The sequence below is a fragment of the Dromaius novaehollandiae genome, chromosome Z, assembly GCF_036370855.1.
Source record: "Dromaius novaehollandiae isolate bDroNov1 chromosome Z, bDroNov1.hap1, whole genome shotgun sequence".
Lineage (NCBI taxonomy): Eukaryota > Metazoa > Chordata > Aves > Casuariiformes > Dromaiidae > Dromaius > Dromaius novaehollandiae.
Genome location: NC_088132.1, coordinates 72219756 through 72235247, shown reverse-complemented (window position 1 = coordinate 72235247; position 15492 = coordinate 72219756). Strand labels below are relative to the sequence as shown.

The following is a 15492-nucleotide window of genomic DNA, read 5'->3' as shown; positions in this document are numbered from 1 at the left end:
CCACCTGGAAGCTAAGGCTGGGCCTGGTCCGCTTCCTATTTCTGAGGGTTTGTTTACACATTTTATGAGAAGCTCCCATTGCTGGTAGCAAAAGCACAGTTCTGGCAGCAATAACAACGACAAAAGCACTAAAGTAAACTGACAAAGGGTGTCTGAAGCACTGTCACCCCGCCTTGCTCACAGCACAACCCCAGGACTCGTTGGTGCAAACAGTGGCAGGCTGCGTTAGTTTTGGGTTAAGTTGTACTGGCTACAACGATATTTTCACGTTATTAAATCTCATCATCTGCTGAAACAAAGCACAGGGTCTACCTAGGCAATAGAGGAAGACACGGCACGAAGCCACCTGTGCTCCCACAGCATGCCTGGCCTGGTGGTTTCTAAAGGCTGCCAAAGGCCCTCTCCCATCCCCCACCCCCCGTTTTAGCAAAGGGGAACCAGCGCTTTCCTGAACAGCGCCTCGCTGGCAGCCCCCGGGCTGCCGTTTCGCTATGCAAAGCACACGCGGCTCGGCCCTCTCGCAGCATTTCCTCTTCACCTCCCCCCCGGGCACCGCCGCTCACGGGGCCGCCGTGAATAGATCGAGGAACTGCTGCGGTACGGAAGGAAAGAAAAAAATTATTATTTTTTAATTATTATTATTTTTAAAGGAGTCCTGTCAGACATCAAGGCTTCTCTGTGCCCTCCCCCCAAGCCGGCTGGCGTGGCCTCCCCGCTGAGGGAGCATCCCTGCCCCGCGGGACGGAGATGGCACAGGAGAAGGGCGGCGGCCCCACGCGGCCGGTGGCTCCCGCCTCCCCCGGGGCAGCCGCGGCCCCCCGAGGGGGGCGGTGGCGGCGGGAACGAGTAACAAAGAGCCGCGTCCCCTTTAAACGCCTCCCCCCCGCCGCCCCCCCACGTGGTGTAGGGCAAGGGCGGGGATTCCGCTGTGCGTCATTTCCGCTTCTCTCGTGGTGCAGAGGAGCCGCGCGTCGAGCAAGACGTGAGTCTTGGGGTCCTCCCCTCGCGCCCCCCGCCGTCTTCGCTGCTGCCGCCACCCTGCCCCGTTAGGCCGCTCACCGCCCCCGGGGATGGCGCGGAGCGACGCGCTGGGCGGCCCTGCTGCGTGCGGGTCGCCGCTCTTCCCTCGAGTGTCCGCTGCAGCCCGCGGGAGGGATGCCCCGCCGTGCAGGGGGTCCGGGGCGGGAGGAGGAGCCGCGGCCGAGGAGAAGCTGCCATGTTGGGGGGGCAAAGAAAGAGGACTTGAGTGAGGGAGAAAATGGCGGCGGGGACTCGCCCGGCTCCGTTCCCCCACGCCGGGATCTGACCCTGCCTGCCGGCGACCCCCAGCCCTGTCTCTGTTGCCTTCCCTCCTCTGCCGGCGGCGGCCCGCTGCCCTCCGGCTGCAGCCCTGCGCCGGCAGGACTGGGGCGCCCTGGACCGCGCCCCCTCAGGCCCTCGCCCCTTTCCCCTGGGGGGCAAAGCGAGCCATAGAAAAGAGAGGAAGAGGGGAGGAAAATGGCGGCTGGGATCCGCCTACCTGGTGTTCCCAGCCCGTCCTAGCTTGTCTTCCTCCTCTCCCTTTTCTCCGTCCACTGTCTGGCCCGTCTTATTCTGCCCTCACTCTCCCCGGTGCTTCGGTGGCTCCCCACGCTCTGCCTGCCAGCCTCTCCCGAGGGGCTCCCACCTCCTCCCCCCATTTCTCTCTCCTCCAATTTCCGCCCCCACCTTCCTCCATATTGTCCCTCTCTCATCCTAAGGCGGGCTCTGGGGTTATCCCCTGCTAATGCTCCATGTAGCAGTCTCTTCCTTGTCCGGCTCCCCCATTTCTTGGTATTGCTGTGCTTATTTTTGTGTTGTCCTGTTCTAGCTCTCCTCTGTCTCCATCCTGCAGTGTAGCCTGTATGTGTTTCCCTGTTCCATCTCAGTGCTACAGCTTCCCTCATTGTGCTCGAAGCTGTTATGCTAGAACCTGCCCCACTTTAGAACCGCATTTATCTGTTGCCATTATTAAAACCTGGTCTTTTTCTTTGTACGTGGTATTCCTTTTCCTCTCCTGACATGCATTTCTTTACTCCTTTCATAGCTTTCCCTAGCTGGAGTATATTTTACAACAAGCTGTTCCTTTCTGTGATGCCTATTTTTATGCTGAAAGAACAAATGAGCTATTTCTTTGTCACAAAGAGTTCCTAGTAGTAGGCAAGATGTTCAACTGCTATATCTAACCACATGTTTGCATAGTAGAGAGATGTAGAAGCACACCTGGCAGCATGCATTCAAGGAAAGTTGAATGCTTGTTTGGTAAATGAATAGGCTCTAGTGATTGAAGTTTTAAAGCTGCAGTAGAAAAATTAATTGTAATGCTGTAGTTCATTGTAATCTAAGGTGTTTTTTCAGACTTCTGCGTTAATGGTAGTAACTTCTAGCTTCATGTATAATGATCACACAGCTGTTACTTGCAAATCCAACTATGCAAAATACCCAACAAGATGTAGGTAATGGTGTGGCCCTCAATAATTTATGAATGTAGTATTGAAAATTCAAGTTGAGAATAGTACTGTGCTGAGCTATACTTTTCCCCTAATGGTTTCTACCATACTTGGGGCAATTAAAACTGTTGAAAAAATTGTCTTTTTCTAAACAATTTGGAAACCAAAACTGTGTTTAAGGCAGTTGTAGCAAAAAAAGGGAAGAGATACACAAAAGGATGTTTGGGATTGCATCCATAGCATGTATTGAAGCTTATATCAAAATGCAGAACTGGGTCTGTAGGGGGGATTTTAGTAAGAGAGAATTTCCAAACGGGTTTGAAGAGTGCTTTCCAGCCATAATGGGATGTATTTTTTATATAGTATTCTAATGCTATCTTTTTTCCTAGAATGCCTAAGTCAAAGGAACTTGTGTCTTCAAGCTCATCTGCCAGTGATTCAGATAGTGAAGTTGACAAAAAGGTGAACATTATACACAGTTGATTACTACTGTGGTAACTACCCCCCCCCCCCCCCCCCGGCTTGGGTAAAGGAAGTAGGTGTGCATTATGTCATAAAATGCATGCTATTCAATATGATTTATCAGACCTTTTAAAAACTGAGATTAGGGATTTGGTAGATAAAATGCTTTTTACTGTGCAGTGAACTTTTTTTCTTAAGTTTGTGTTTTGACTTCTGCAGATTTTTCCATATGGTATATCTAGCCACAAGCTTCCTGGAATTCTTCACTTTTTTGTGGGAAGAGATAGAAGGGTTCTGTATAAGCTGCCCCTGGTGGCAAGAATTCAGACTAATTTTGAGGCCCCCTCATTTTGGTTTCTGGATTACTTGCCAAGCCCAAACCAAAAAACCTCCACCTGCCCCGTCATCCCTATGCCACTTGCTTATCTTGTTTGCATGTTCTTTTTCTCTGTTTCAGATTCTTTTGTTTGCTGTAATACCATCTGCTAGTTTCTCACTTACAAGCCAAGCCAACCAGAATGTCTTTTAAGTTGATTAATTTTAACGTTTGCTGATAACTATTTTTTTTAAATGCATAAATCGAGTGTTCCCAATTATTTTTAATAGCTATTTGCTTCGTGTTTTTATAGGTGTACCAATCATGAACAAATATGCCAAAGTTACATCACTGTTTATCCTAAGAAATACTATGTGGTAATGCAGTCATAGGTCTCTTATGTGACATGTGAAGAGGCTCAGTCTGTACCTTTACTGAACTGGTTGAAATGTGACTCAGTTGAACTTACCAAATTAGGCATTATGTCAAATCTTAATGTTGGTCAGGTAATGTTTTTTGGTAGGCAAATGTATTCTCAAAGTCATAGTCAAATAGTCTTTTCTTCAATGGGCAGTATGTTTTCTAATGGTAACCTGTATTTGTTGCAGCTGTTCCTCTATATGTCTAGCAAATGCAACTAATTTTTTGTATCTGTGTATCACTGGCTTCTGAGGAAGCCCAGCATGGTTACTATATAACTATTAGTAAAAATAGTAACTTTGTAGTATCTGCAACTAATCTGATTCACAGATGATACTATCTAAACAGTTTAAGAACGCCTTTGTTTATCATGCTGTGGTCTGAGATTGGACTGTGATATAAAAACAAACATGCTGCTCTGATGGAGGTGATTTGCAGTTCCTTTCTTCATTATCTCATCCATTATTTTTCTTCTTTTCTAGAAGAATTGTTGGCTGTTGTGTAACTTGTGTTGTACTCGTAAAGGTGGCTGAAACTTTTGTCAGACTTTCAATTTGCTTACTAAAAAAATCTAAACTGGCAGTATTGCTGTGCAGAAAGGATAAGGTTTTTGAAGTGTATTTTTGACCCAATTCAACTCTGCTTGGAGTCAAAGTATTGTGGTAGACTTCACTGGGAACAGAATTAGGCTAATTTGGAGCATTTTTTAAAAAGTTTAGTATAAGCATACAGTATTCGAGTCCTGCCTTTGTGCAAGGAAGGTGATAGTGTGTATTGCATGATAGTAAGCCTCTTAACTTATTTGTAACTAATAGAATGTGGTTTAAACACTTCTTTTTTTTTATTCTTGCTCCAAGGCAAAGCGGAAAAAGCAAGCAGCTCCAGAAAAGCCTGTAAAGAAACAAAAGACTGGTGAAAGTTCAAAAGGTGCAGCTTCTTCTAAGCAAAGCAGTAACAGAGATGAGAATATGTTTCAGGTAAAATTGACTGTTCTTTTAGAGCTTGGTTGAGGTAGCATGTTACATCCTATTTATAAATCTTTTAGAGGCAGTCTGTATATCTTGATAGCATAGTGTTTAGTCTCTTGAAGCCTTGGCCAAAGAGGATTACAGTGCTAGCATGCAGATGAGATGCTTAGAAAAAGCAATGTCAGGTTTCAGTAAAGTAAAAGAATCTGAGTTGTGGCAATTGATCTAGCCTCATGTCTTTGCTCATGGTAACTTTTTGGTTAGTCATTTTGTCTGTAAATACAGCACTGATGACTGCATTGTAAGTACTAAATCAGGACAATCTCTGCATGCAAACTTTTTTAATCAGGCCTCTTGGAAGAAATGCTCTCAGAAATCAAAGTATAGACTTTTCAGTTCCTATTTAACTAGGTCAAGGGCAGCTCCACTCTTGTCATATAAGACAGCATCTTGGATTAAGTTTTGCTTGTTCCTTTGTTTTATGATGCAGGTTTTTCTCTCACTGAGCATCTGAGAAGTTTGTAACTTTTAAACCATGCTTATTTTTAAGACAAGAATGGATGTATGTTTTTTTCAGTAGCAAGATAAATTTGTGAATTCAGGGTATTGTAGCTCATGGGGCTAGCTGAGGCTGTAGCAATATGTGCTGAAAACTGTGAGAACATGTAGCTTAATAACCTGTTTTAGGGGCAGTGTTTGGGAGTGGGTCAAGAGTTATTAAATGTCTGCATCTTGCTGGCTCAAAAGGGCAGGAGATGGGAAAGGAGCTTAAATTCTTAGAATCTTCAGTTTGTGGAAGAATATGGGAAAGATGCCTAATAAGGTGGTCATGACACTGGATAGTGCAAAAGAAATGCTTTGGGGCTGTAGCTGTGGAGATTAATGTGGCAAAAGTGCTTTGAAAAGGGCCTGCTTGACTGATTCTGTAATGCAGGGAAGTTCTTGGTGTATCAGTCTTCACTTCCCTCTTGATGTGTACTTGGAGGGAGGGCTTACATTGAAGGCACTGGGAATTAATGTCTGGAATTCCTTATCAAAGGAAGGATGTAATAATTTTAGTTCAGCTGGGGCATGCTTTGAACTGTGTAGGAAAAAAGGGGTAGTGTCTTATACTTAAAGTGAGCTGCAGTTGGAATTCTGAAAAACTGCATAGAGGCTTTGTGCTGTATTGCTAATAGGTTCCAAAATTCCAGCCTTGATAAAAACAGTTAAAATATTTGTACCCCTGTTTCCAATAATTTTTTAAATAAAATAAAAAGTATTTGTGTGTACTGGTTTCTTTCAAACTTTTTGACTTAAGATAATAAGCTGCTAAGAACAGTCAATAGCAGGCTTGTATTAGTCTGATAGGAAGATTCTTCCAGTGTTGGGTATAATACGGAAAAAATGAGTATCACCTTGAGTTAAACCATTGATACTCCTTAGTCTCTGCCTACACTTCAGTCACTTAACAGCAGATGTTTTTTAAATTGATTATTCTCTTATGTGAAGCACTAAGCAGTTTTTTTTCATACTGCATCAACTTAAACATGCTGTTCAGCAGCATTCAGACCTGAGGGTCCGCTCCTTTCCTCCCTCTCCTCTGCTCAGCAGAGCATGCTTGAAAGCTCTAGTTGTGTGTTAATTTTTTTTTAGGTATGGTTTGGTTTCTTCTGGGACTACTTACAGCAGCTTCCTATTACAGTTCAGTAATACTAGAAACTCCTTCCTTTCTGCCTCTCCAGGTAGTAAAATGATCTCTGTGCAAGTTACTCTGCTGTATGACTTACAAATGTGACTTGAATTGATAGAAATCAGGCTTTATATAAAGCATTCATAGGATGGTCAGCAGTTCTGACTTCAGTATGTGCAACAGTGGTAGCAGATGATGAGAAACTGTTAGTGGCTTAATGTTCCACATTTTCAGGCTTTGTTCTCAAAGTATACAGCTTTCCTTAATGTAGAGCTCATTGTGAACAATGTATTCAGAAGATCTAGCATTCAAGATCTAGAACTTTATTTTTGTCTGAAACTAGTGGTGTAATACCATTCCTGGAACTAAATATGAAGAATAAAATGTAAATAGGTAACTAATTCAGTGTAAGAGACCAAATTTTTTTTATGTATCTTGGCCTTTTTTTAAACTTTATAGGTAGCCTAGTACACTTCAGAATTTGATAATGGGATTCCAATGTAATTGGGGAAGGGGGTGGAAAATTTAACTTACTCCCATTTGTGATGTATTACTAAAGGTCCTGGACAAGTGTAATTCATACTAATGTGGAAGGATTTAGCATTAGTGTGCTAGATTCCTGTGTGTGGCTTCAAGCCAACATAAGCTCTGCATCATGTGCTTTGGTTAGTTTGACAAATCCAGTCATCTACTGATGCCTGATTTGGACAAGGTTTGTGTTAATGCTGCCTGGGTACAGCGTTACTGCTCAGAGTGGAGCCATGTGATGTGATCAAGCGTTTGACAGAAATGTCTACTTTTTATACAGAAGAAAACGGTGCCTACTCTTATTTTTTGGAAAATACGGGGTTCATTTGCTGTTTGACTTGTGAGAAGTAAGTTCTTAAGTCTTGCAGTGTAATATGTGTCATAGGTTCCTGAAAGTGGATAAACATACAGGCCTGTGACACTCTTGAAAGGTGATTGGGAAATAATGAATAGCATTGAACTGGTGACCACAGAAGTTTCAGAATTAATGTGCTAAACCAAATTTATGTGATGCTTATTTCAGCAGCTCATGGGACTCTGTATTTTAGGAGCTTATATTAGCTTATTGTGTTCCTTCTAACTATACATACTGTCATCGGCTAAGAATAAGATGCTTTTTTGTTGTTTCTACTTCCACAGAGTGTATAGAGTTTAATCAAGGCAAACTAGAAATAGGAGGCAAAATTGTGAAGAAGATGCTTGCTTAAACTCACACAGGAAATCAGTTGCATAGCTGTGAAAGGAACCTAGACACAGTTCAGTGAGTTTTATTCTAAGAAGTAGAAACCTGGAAATAATGTTTGTAATGTCCTCTAACTTACATTATTCTGTTGAATTAGTATCTTCAACCTGAAGGGCTGTGATATTGAATAAAGAACATTAACTTGGCTACGAAGGCTGTACTGCAGTAACTACACTGTTATAAATAAAGCAATATAACCCTTGGAACACTTCTGTGACTGTAGTGATGCAAAGGTGTCTTACACCAGTGAAGTTATTCTAGGAACATCAGCTGCTGTGTGAAAAAAGAATGGTTCAGAAATGATTCAATGCCAGAATTAGAGACAACTGAACTTTAAGAAACATCAAATATAGTTAATCTAGGTTTTGGTTGTGTCTTTTAGTGTTAGATGCTAATTAAAACTGTACTTCAGAAATCTATTTAAAGCCTTTAGCAGTGACAACTGTTTTGCTTAGAGTTCAACTAAACATTCTAAATTTAATGTGAGCATTCAGCTGAAATGTAGACAGAGGTATAAAGCCTAACTTTATTTCAGGATTTTCATATGGAAGTGTTTCTAGTTATGTAAATTTACTGATTGAGCAAATGTGCACTTTATATTCTTGATCCTTGTCTTGCTGTAGTTAAGATAGGTGGTCTCATCCTTAATGTTCAGATACTAAACCCTTTGACAGTATTTGCATTGCTAATCTGCATTGTATTTCTTAGTAGAAATTTGGAATTGTCAGCAATGCACAGACATTCTTTGATAGACCTGGGGAGCAAGACGTTCTGGAGGAATGCATCACTAGAAGCTGTTTTTCGAGGAAACCTAAAAATCAGTGAAGCGTTATGGTGTAAAACCAAGAACGTTGTTTATGCAGGTCATTTAGGATATCCTTTACCAGCAATGCTTACAAAATTGGGCACGGTAGCAAGTTAAGCCTGAAAGAACTCAGCTACTGTGATGACATATCTTATTTTGGAATGTTAAGTTTGTAGTACTGTGAAAGTGATAAATCACAAAATATTATCTTAGAAGCGGTAACCTCTTATTCTTTTTAAAATATGCCTGGAAGCAGGAAAAAACTTCTTCAGGCTTACAATATCTAAAAGTGAGTCAACTGTTTTTAAATCAATTCTGGAATTAATTCAGCATGATCTGTGTAAGGGAAAAAAAGAAGCAAACAAGGCATGCTTGTTTATTCTGTGAGATAACAGCTTACTACTTAAACCTCTGCATGATTTTAGTTGGTTGGAGAGATTTTCATGCTTTCTGGTCAGACTTAATGCTAGTAAGATGTTTGTGCTATTAAATTATGTGAAAGTGCAGGATGCATTCATTAAGGCAATTGAAAGCTAAAACTAATGGTCTATCAGGAAGGAATATTCTATATTAAAGAATATCTGTTCCTTTGTCTGTATACAGAATGTATAGCTTTTCTTAAATGTATTGTCCATGATTCAATGTGTTTTCATTATCTAATTTTTGATTCTCAGATTCACATTAGACTTTGAGTTAGTGTGAATCCTTTTGATACCAAATTTAAAATAGCTTTAATAAGCCTAAATATGTATTGCATAGTTATCCCCTCCCCATGCCCCCCCCCCCCCCCCCAAAGGTGGTGGTGGGGGAAGCCTGCAAAACCCATAGTTCAGGCAAACTCTTGTGCTACAGAAATTACGAAGTTCTAAAGTGATGTTTTAACCAAGACAATTTCATTGTATGCTACATGCTGGTAAATTTAAAGGACCAGATGTTCTTGAACATCTGGTGTGGCAAGATATTCTTGTACCCACTGTGCCAACAAAATATCATGAGGGTTTATGAGCAGGAATGGGACAGTTGGTGTCTTCCTTTCACTTTCATGTGTATTTACAGAGGGGGAGGGGACTCCAGAAATTGTATGTCTGATATCTACAGAAATCAAATTAGATATTCATATATGGAGTGGACTAAAGCTTTGATTTGGGCATAGAGCTGTTATTGCTTTCCTTCTGTTAACCACTGCCAGTGGCAAAAATTGTTACAGTCACTGTTTTCGGAAAGAAAATTTTGCATTAGTGCCTTTTTAATAAGAAACTAGCTCGTTAAGGAACATAATTATTTTTATTCTATGACAGCCACTTTTGCAGAAAAGAATATTGAATTCTCAACAGGTTTTAAATCCTTCATCCATTTATGTTGTCGTTTCTTATTAGCCTACAAACTACTCTGGATTAGGCTCTTGAACTAGTTGTTTCTCTGGTGTCTAAAATAAGCTGCAGTATGCAGTCACATGTCCAAGTATAGTACTGTTTGGAAAAGTGATTGCTGTATTATATAAAATAACTAATAGATCTTTATATGTGTTTCAACAGATTGGCAAAATGAGGTATGTCAGTGTTCGTGACTTTAAAGGGAAAGTCTTAATTGATATTAGAGAATATTGGATGGATCAAGAAGGTGAAATGAAGCCTGGCAGAAAAGGTATTCTTTTGCTTCATGTCATTTTATATTAAAATATTATGTGCAGTTTATTGGAGAACCCAGTGTATCAGATTCTTATACTTTGTAACTAAATGTATATTTTTAGAGTAGTATCTTTACTTTTTATTTTTTAAAATGATGATTCTTACCTGTAGCTTATAATCAAAACAGTTGCATTAGCTTGAGTCTGTCTTCCAGCTGCCTGCCTTACTGAGTATTTTTTCTAAATGGATCTTTCATGGTTTATGGAGAACAAAGCATTAGATACAAGCAAATTGATTATGGGTAATATAAACATGGCCATTCCTTCCCCACAATGACCTTAGCACTTACCTACTTCATTTCTTGCCTTCATTACAGTAAGACTTCTTATTTCAAAATTAATTGAAAAGGTTAATTTCTTAAGGTTATTAAGGTGTAAAGAAATGTTAATTTCTTTAAAACAATTACATTAATCAATTTCTGTCCAACTTCAGATTAAAATAATTAAAACATTTAAATGGTGTGACTGACTTTAGAAAAAATGTTTTGAGACTTCAGTTGAGGTGGAAATACCATACATATTTGAGGTTTAGTACTGTAAATCCAGTCTGCCCAACAGCATAAGCAATTGTATCCTTAATAACTGCTTTATTACCTACTTCAAATGGCAAGCCTTCACTGAACCATTTTCAGATTTTTTTTTTGCCACTTGCAAGGTAGGGATGAGATAATAGTTGCAGTAGTAGTACATCTATTAACATTGCATTGCTTTTGTTACAAAAGCTTAGTTTTTCAGTTTTTTTCACATCGCAGGAAGGAGAGAGGTAAGTGTGGAACACTTTGTTCTGGAGCTTGGAGACTTTTAGTATAGAATCAGTATAAGGTTTGTTATTACAATATTCTGGTGTGTCTAGGAGCAACATAGTTATTAGAAGTTTGGAAAACCTGAAGTATTTTCAAAATTAAATAACCAATGATAATAGGTTTGGACATAGTGTGTACAGATACTGTATAGGAAAACCTCTTGTTATGGATGTGTTGCTGCTATTACAAAAAAGATTACTCTTTGAAGGACTTTAAACTACTGTGTTTTGAGGTGGAGATCAAAAGTATGTGCTGTTTCTTGAATGGGAAACAACGTTAAGACTTGATAGGGAGGTGAAGTGATAGTAATGTGTAGAAATGATTAAAGATCATTTGAAGCTATTTTATTGGCTGACAAGACTGTCCTGTGTCTGTCCTTTTCATTTTTAACTAATCTACAGATCAGTATTTCAATACGCTCTGATCAAAAAGTACGTGATGTAGACGGAGGTATTTATCAATGTGGCAGAAGGGTCTGAATTTTATCATGATAAAATCATTAAATCTGATACAGCATATGAATCTAATGTTCCATTCATGCACATGAGCTGGTTAGCTAGCTATCCTAAAAGCAGTGTAAAAAATTGAAGCTGTAAAATACTTTGCTTAAGCTTCACATGATACAAGATTAAAGTACAAGTTCTTTGTCTTCAGAATACAGATTAAAATTGTAGTGCTAGAGTATTTTAAACGGAAGGTCTAAACTCCATGCAGTTCATCTGGCTTCATTGTTGTACTGGTGCTCTAATAAAGCAATGACAGAGAAAACTAAGGCGATGAGCTGCAAAAATAGAATTTGGTTTCACCTGTTCTAAGATCCTGTCAAACCTACAGGGAGAAAGCAATGAAAGAAGCCTGATCACTGCAGGGGGCTAATAGAGACGAGCCTGGCTGGTATGAAGGGCAGGCCTGTGAAACTCTACTAGTATAAAGTTGTCACAGAGATTGTAAGGGAGGAGTGAAGAGACTAAAGCACAAAGGAAATATGGGCTTGGACCAGAGCGTGAGGAATTAGGAATTTAGAACTAAGGAGAAGGGGAGAAGAGTGGCAAGAGTATGTTTGTCAAATTTGTGCTGAAGAAGTTGGCTCAGGAAGTAATGCTGGATCTTAGGACTTTTTAGCACAGGCATAACTTCACTACTGGATGAAGAAGACTGTGGGATTAGCTTAGTGATTGAGGGACAGCTGGGAAAAGATCCTGGGGGATTTTGTTAGAAGATTCTCTGTAATAAGATTAGGAAGCAGAAAATTTTTGTGCAAGTGTGAGTCATGTTGAGCGATAATATAGAGGCCTGATAATGTGGTGTATTTTTGGCAAGGGACTAAGCCATGTGAGGTTAGGGTGAAATTAAACTGGACACCAGGGAAATATTTTCCATTCCTGTGCTCTTATGCTCGTAAGAGACTGAGAACTGGTGTTAGGCTAGGACAGAGTTTATGTACCAGAATTCATCTGCTGCTCTTGTGGCTTTTGTCTCCTGCTTCTTTCCAAGCTGACCTCAAAAGCTTTTACAGGGCTGATGGGAAGTGGTGATTGTTGGAGTGAATATTAGATGACTTCTGTTGTCTTTGACAAAATTAGAAATAGCATCTGCTATTGTTTAAAATTTAGAGGAAAATAGGGATGTGCATTAGGAAGAAAGGGAAATTAGGAATTTTAACCACTTGACCCATTTTCTCTTTCGTATTTTCAATCCAAAAGACCCACTAATTTTGAAGCATATGAATAAAGTGAATGCTGCTGTGCCATGGACATCTTTGAACAAAAATTTTCTGTCACAACTACTGTGGAGGTGGCAGATCTAGGAAAACAATGAAGCAAGATGTTTGCTGCTGAAATCAGCTGAACTGAATCTATGGTGTGACTAAAATGACTGGACAGTCAGGGTGATAACTTTTCTTGGGAATGGTGGCAGAATGGAAAACTCAGTGTCAAAGTGCATTTGCTCAATTTATGTTGCTTTTGCTGATTTGAGTAAGTGATAAAGGTAAAGAGGAAGGAGAAACATTCCTTGGCTGCCTGAATTTTGCTCAGTGAAGGCTAATAAAAATACTAACACTTTTCAGTGCTTTTCTTATTTGAATGCAGTTTACTGAAAATATGAAGGCAGAGTCAAGGAGTAATGCAATACTTCTCATATATTTCTGTAGTTCGAGGCTAAGTTTTAAGAGATAAAGGGAATTAACCACCCAAATCTGAAAAGTCAATAACTTATCCTAAAACTCCTGTGACTTCTAAGCAAGGAAACTTACTGCAAAGACTTAGTGCTGTTTGTTTTAGCTGATATGTTTTTTTATGGCACATTTTAGTAAATTAAGGATTCTTTCAATGGAAGGCAGTATGCAAACATAGTGTAACAGGATGTTTTAACATCAAGACAATGGAAAAAGAATGCAAGAAAAGACTTTTCACTACATGATTAGCACAACAGCAATTATTTGGGAGGATTAACATAATGTATTAGAGGAGGAACACTGTTTTCACAACCTTGGATATAGCTGTAATCTCTTTCCAGCATGCTGGATGGCTATTTGACTAAACTTGAATGCTTAGACATTGAATGTCACAAGGAGTAAGAGTGGACTTGTAGTAAAACAGAACAAAACAATAAAAAACAAACCCAAACAGACTTCGATGTTGGTTTGAGAGTTCTAGGGAATGGAATAGATCATCTCCAAGATGCTGCTTATAGTATGTGTTATTTAAAACAGTGCTTTAAGAAAAAAATAAAAACAGAATTATGGTACTTTGCAAACACATAGAAGTTCAGTCCACAGAGCTATGGCTTTTAATAGCCCACAGAAATAGGATTGGGTTCCTACATCTCACCCAGGGCTTTTATGTTGCTTCCTATCAGGGCCAGAGCTGTGTTCAGTATAACACTCATTTGTTGCATTGTGCTCATTGTCTTTGTAAGTTAAACTTGTCCAGTGGCAAACTAAGGATTAAAGCTAAACTGAAGTGTTCAAAGTGAGTAGTTAGGTTACTAACTATGTGATTAAATGAGGTAGCTATTACAGTTGAAGCAGCTGAAACATTAACAGTTGTGACATTTTTTGTAACAGTCTTTGCATATGAAATCAGTCTTAATATAAGTAAGTATGCAAGATCCTAAGCTTCAATTTTCTTGTTGTACTAAGTATTTGTTTTTAATGCATTTCAGGTATTTCTTTAAATCCAGAACAGTGGAACCAGCTGAAGGAACAGATTTCTGATATTGATGATGCAGTAAGAAAACTGTAAAGACAGAGCCATACAGAAACGTTTATCATTTTAGTTGTTTTAAGCAGTCTTTTTACATTGGCTTTTGTTTTCTAAAATATTGTTTTCCAAGCTATTGTATATTTGGATTGCAAAACAATTTGTAAGATGAATACTTTTTTTATGTGCATTAAAAGTGTATTCTGAGTGAGGCTATTTGTGTATACTTTACTAAAAGAAAAATGTGTTGCTTCCACCTCATGGTGTAAAATAAACAAATCAATAATATGTAAAGCATAGCTGTTTATGGCCTTTTGATTGAAGATGTTTACTGAGAAGGCCACCTGATAGTTTTAATCTTTGTTTTAGTTTTGGTTTAGTTAATGGTTGATATGAATTGGTTTTCTGAGGAGATTCTTAAAATGCCTCCATTTACATTATTTTCTTTTATTTCGTACTCTTTGGTATCTCTCCAGAAGTTCTTTTCTTTAAGACTTGATACAAACAGTGAATACCTGATAAAACACACTTTTGTAGATAATTTTAAATACTGTATTTGCTAATTTACCCTATTTATTCAGATGTAAACAGTCCTGAGTATATAGACTTTTTTGAATTACTTGCATGAAGTATTATGGTAAACAATAACACTTGAAGATGAGCCACACACTGTTACTTCCCATTTTTCTATAGCTTGCTTGACTTAGAAAATACAATTAGCCTTTATTCTTGGACATTAGATTTTAGAAGGTGATGGATAAACTTTAACAGTAATAGACATATACCTCAGAGTAAGATAGAATTTAAAAGCTCCCAATTTGGTTATTATTTGGGTAACCTTTCCAAGCTTTGCATTAAATTCATTCTTGAATATGTACTGACTAGTTATTCTAAGGACAAGAACCTTAACATGCCTTTGTAGGGCTTTTGTTCATATTTGAAAGTATTGCATAAACAAAGATGTCTAAACTAGGCTGTAACACAGGTTAAACAGGGTTAAAATTGCTTCAGCCAAAATGACTGGCTAACATGCTTCTGCCCTATCCTTACTGCCTCCTCAAACCATTTGACTTTGCTTGCTTTGTGTGGCTTACATGTGCATAACTTTTATCTTTTGTACAGAACATATTTAGCACTTAAAATGGAGCGCTGGTACATAGCAGATCATGGTTCTAGTGAACTTGTCCTCAGTATACTGTTCTAGTAAGAGAAGCTTCTCTTTAGTGGAAGCTGTATTAGACTAAATGCGGTCCCAACTCAAGGGAATTTTGGTAGGTGTCATGAGACAAATGACAAAGGGAAAACAATGTTTGAATAGCATTTAGAGACATGAGGGGACTCCAGTGCAGAGATTAAAGGTGAGAGATGAAAGTTAGCTGACAATAACTACAGTGAAGAAACTTGTTAGTGGAATTGGA

General features: G+C 39.2%; 1 protein-coding gene across 1 annotated transcript; it reads left to right on the top strand.

The window, feature by feature from the left end:
• The first annotated feature begins 837 nt into the window (after positions 1-837).
• On the top strand, positions 838-14286 carry LOC135325104 (activated RNA polymerase II transcriptional coactivator p15). The gene is made up of 5 exons (XM_064502614.1): positions 838-982; positions 2858-2930; positions 4524-4643; positions 9917-10025; positions 14037-14286. Exons 2-5 carry the CDS (start codon positions 2859-2861, stop codon positions 14114-14116), a joined length of 381 nt encoding a protein of 126 aa, XP_064358684.1. The 5' UTR covers positions 838-982; position 2858; the 3' UTR covers positions 14117-14286.
• The last annotated feature ends 1206 nt before the right edge of the window (positions 14287-15492 follow it).

Coding starts and splice junctions, on each gene's coding strand:
- LOC135325104 (XM_064502614.1), top strand. CDS start 2,859: ATGCCTAAGTCAAAGGAACTTGTGTCTTCAAGCTCATCTGCCAGTGAT. Junction 2,931..4,523: donor ATAGTGAAGTTGACAAAAAG/GTGAACATTATA, acceptor TCTTGCTCCAAG/GCAAAGCGGAAAAAGCAAGC. Junction 4,644..9,916: donor GAGATGAGAATATGTTTCAG/GTAAAATTGACT, acceptor GTGTTTCAACAG/ATTGGCAAAATGAGGTATGT.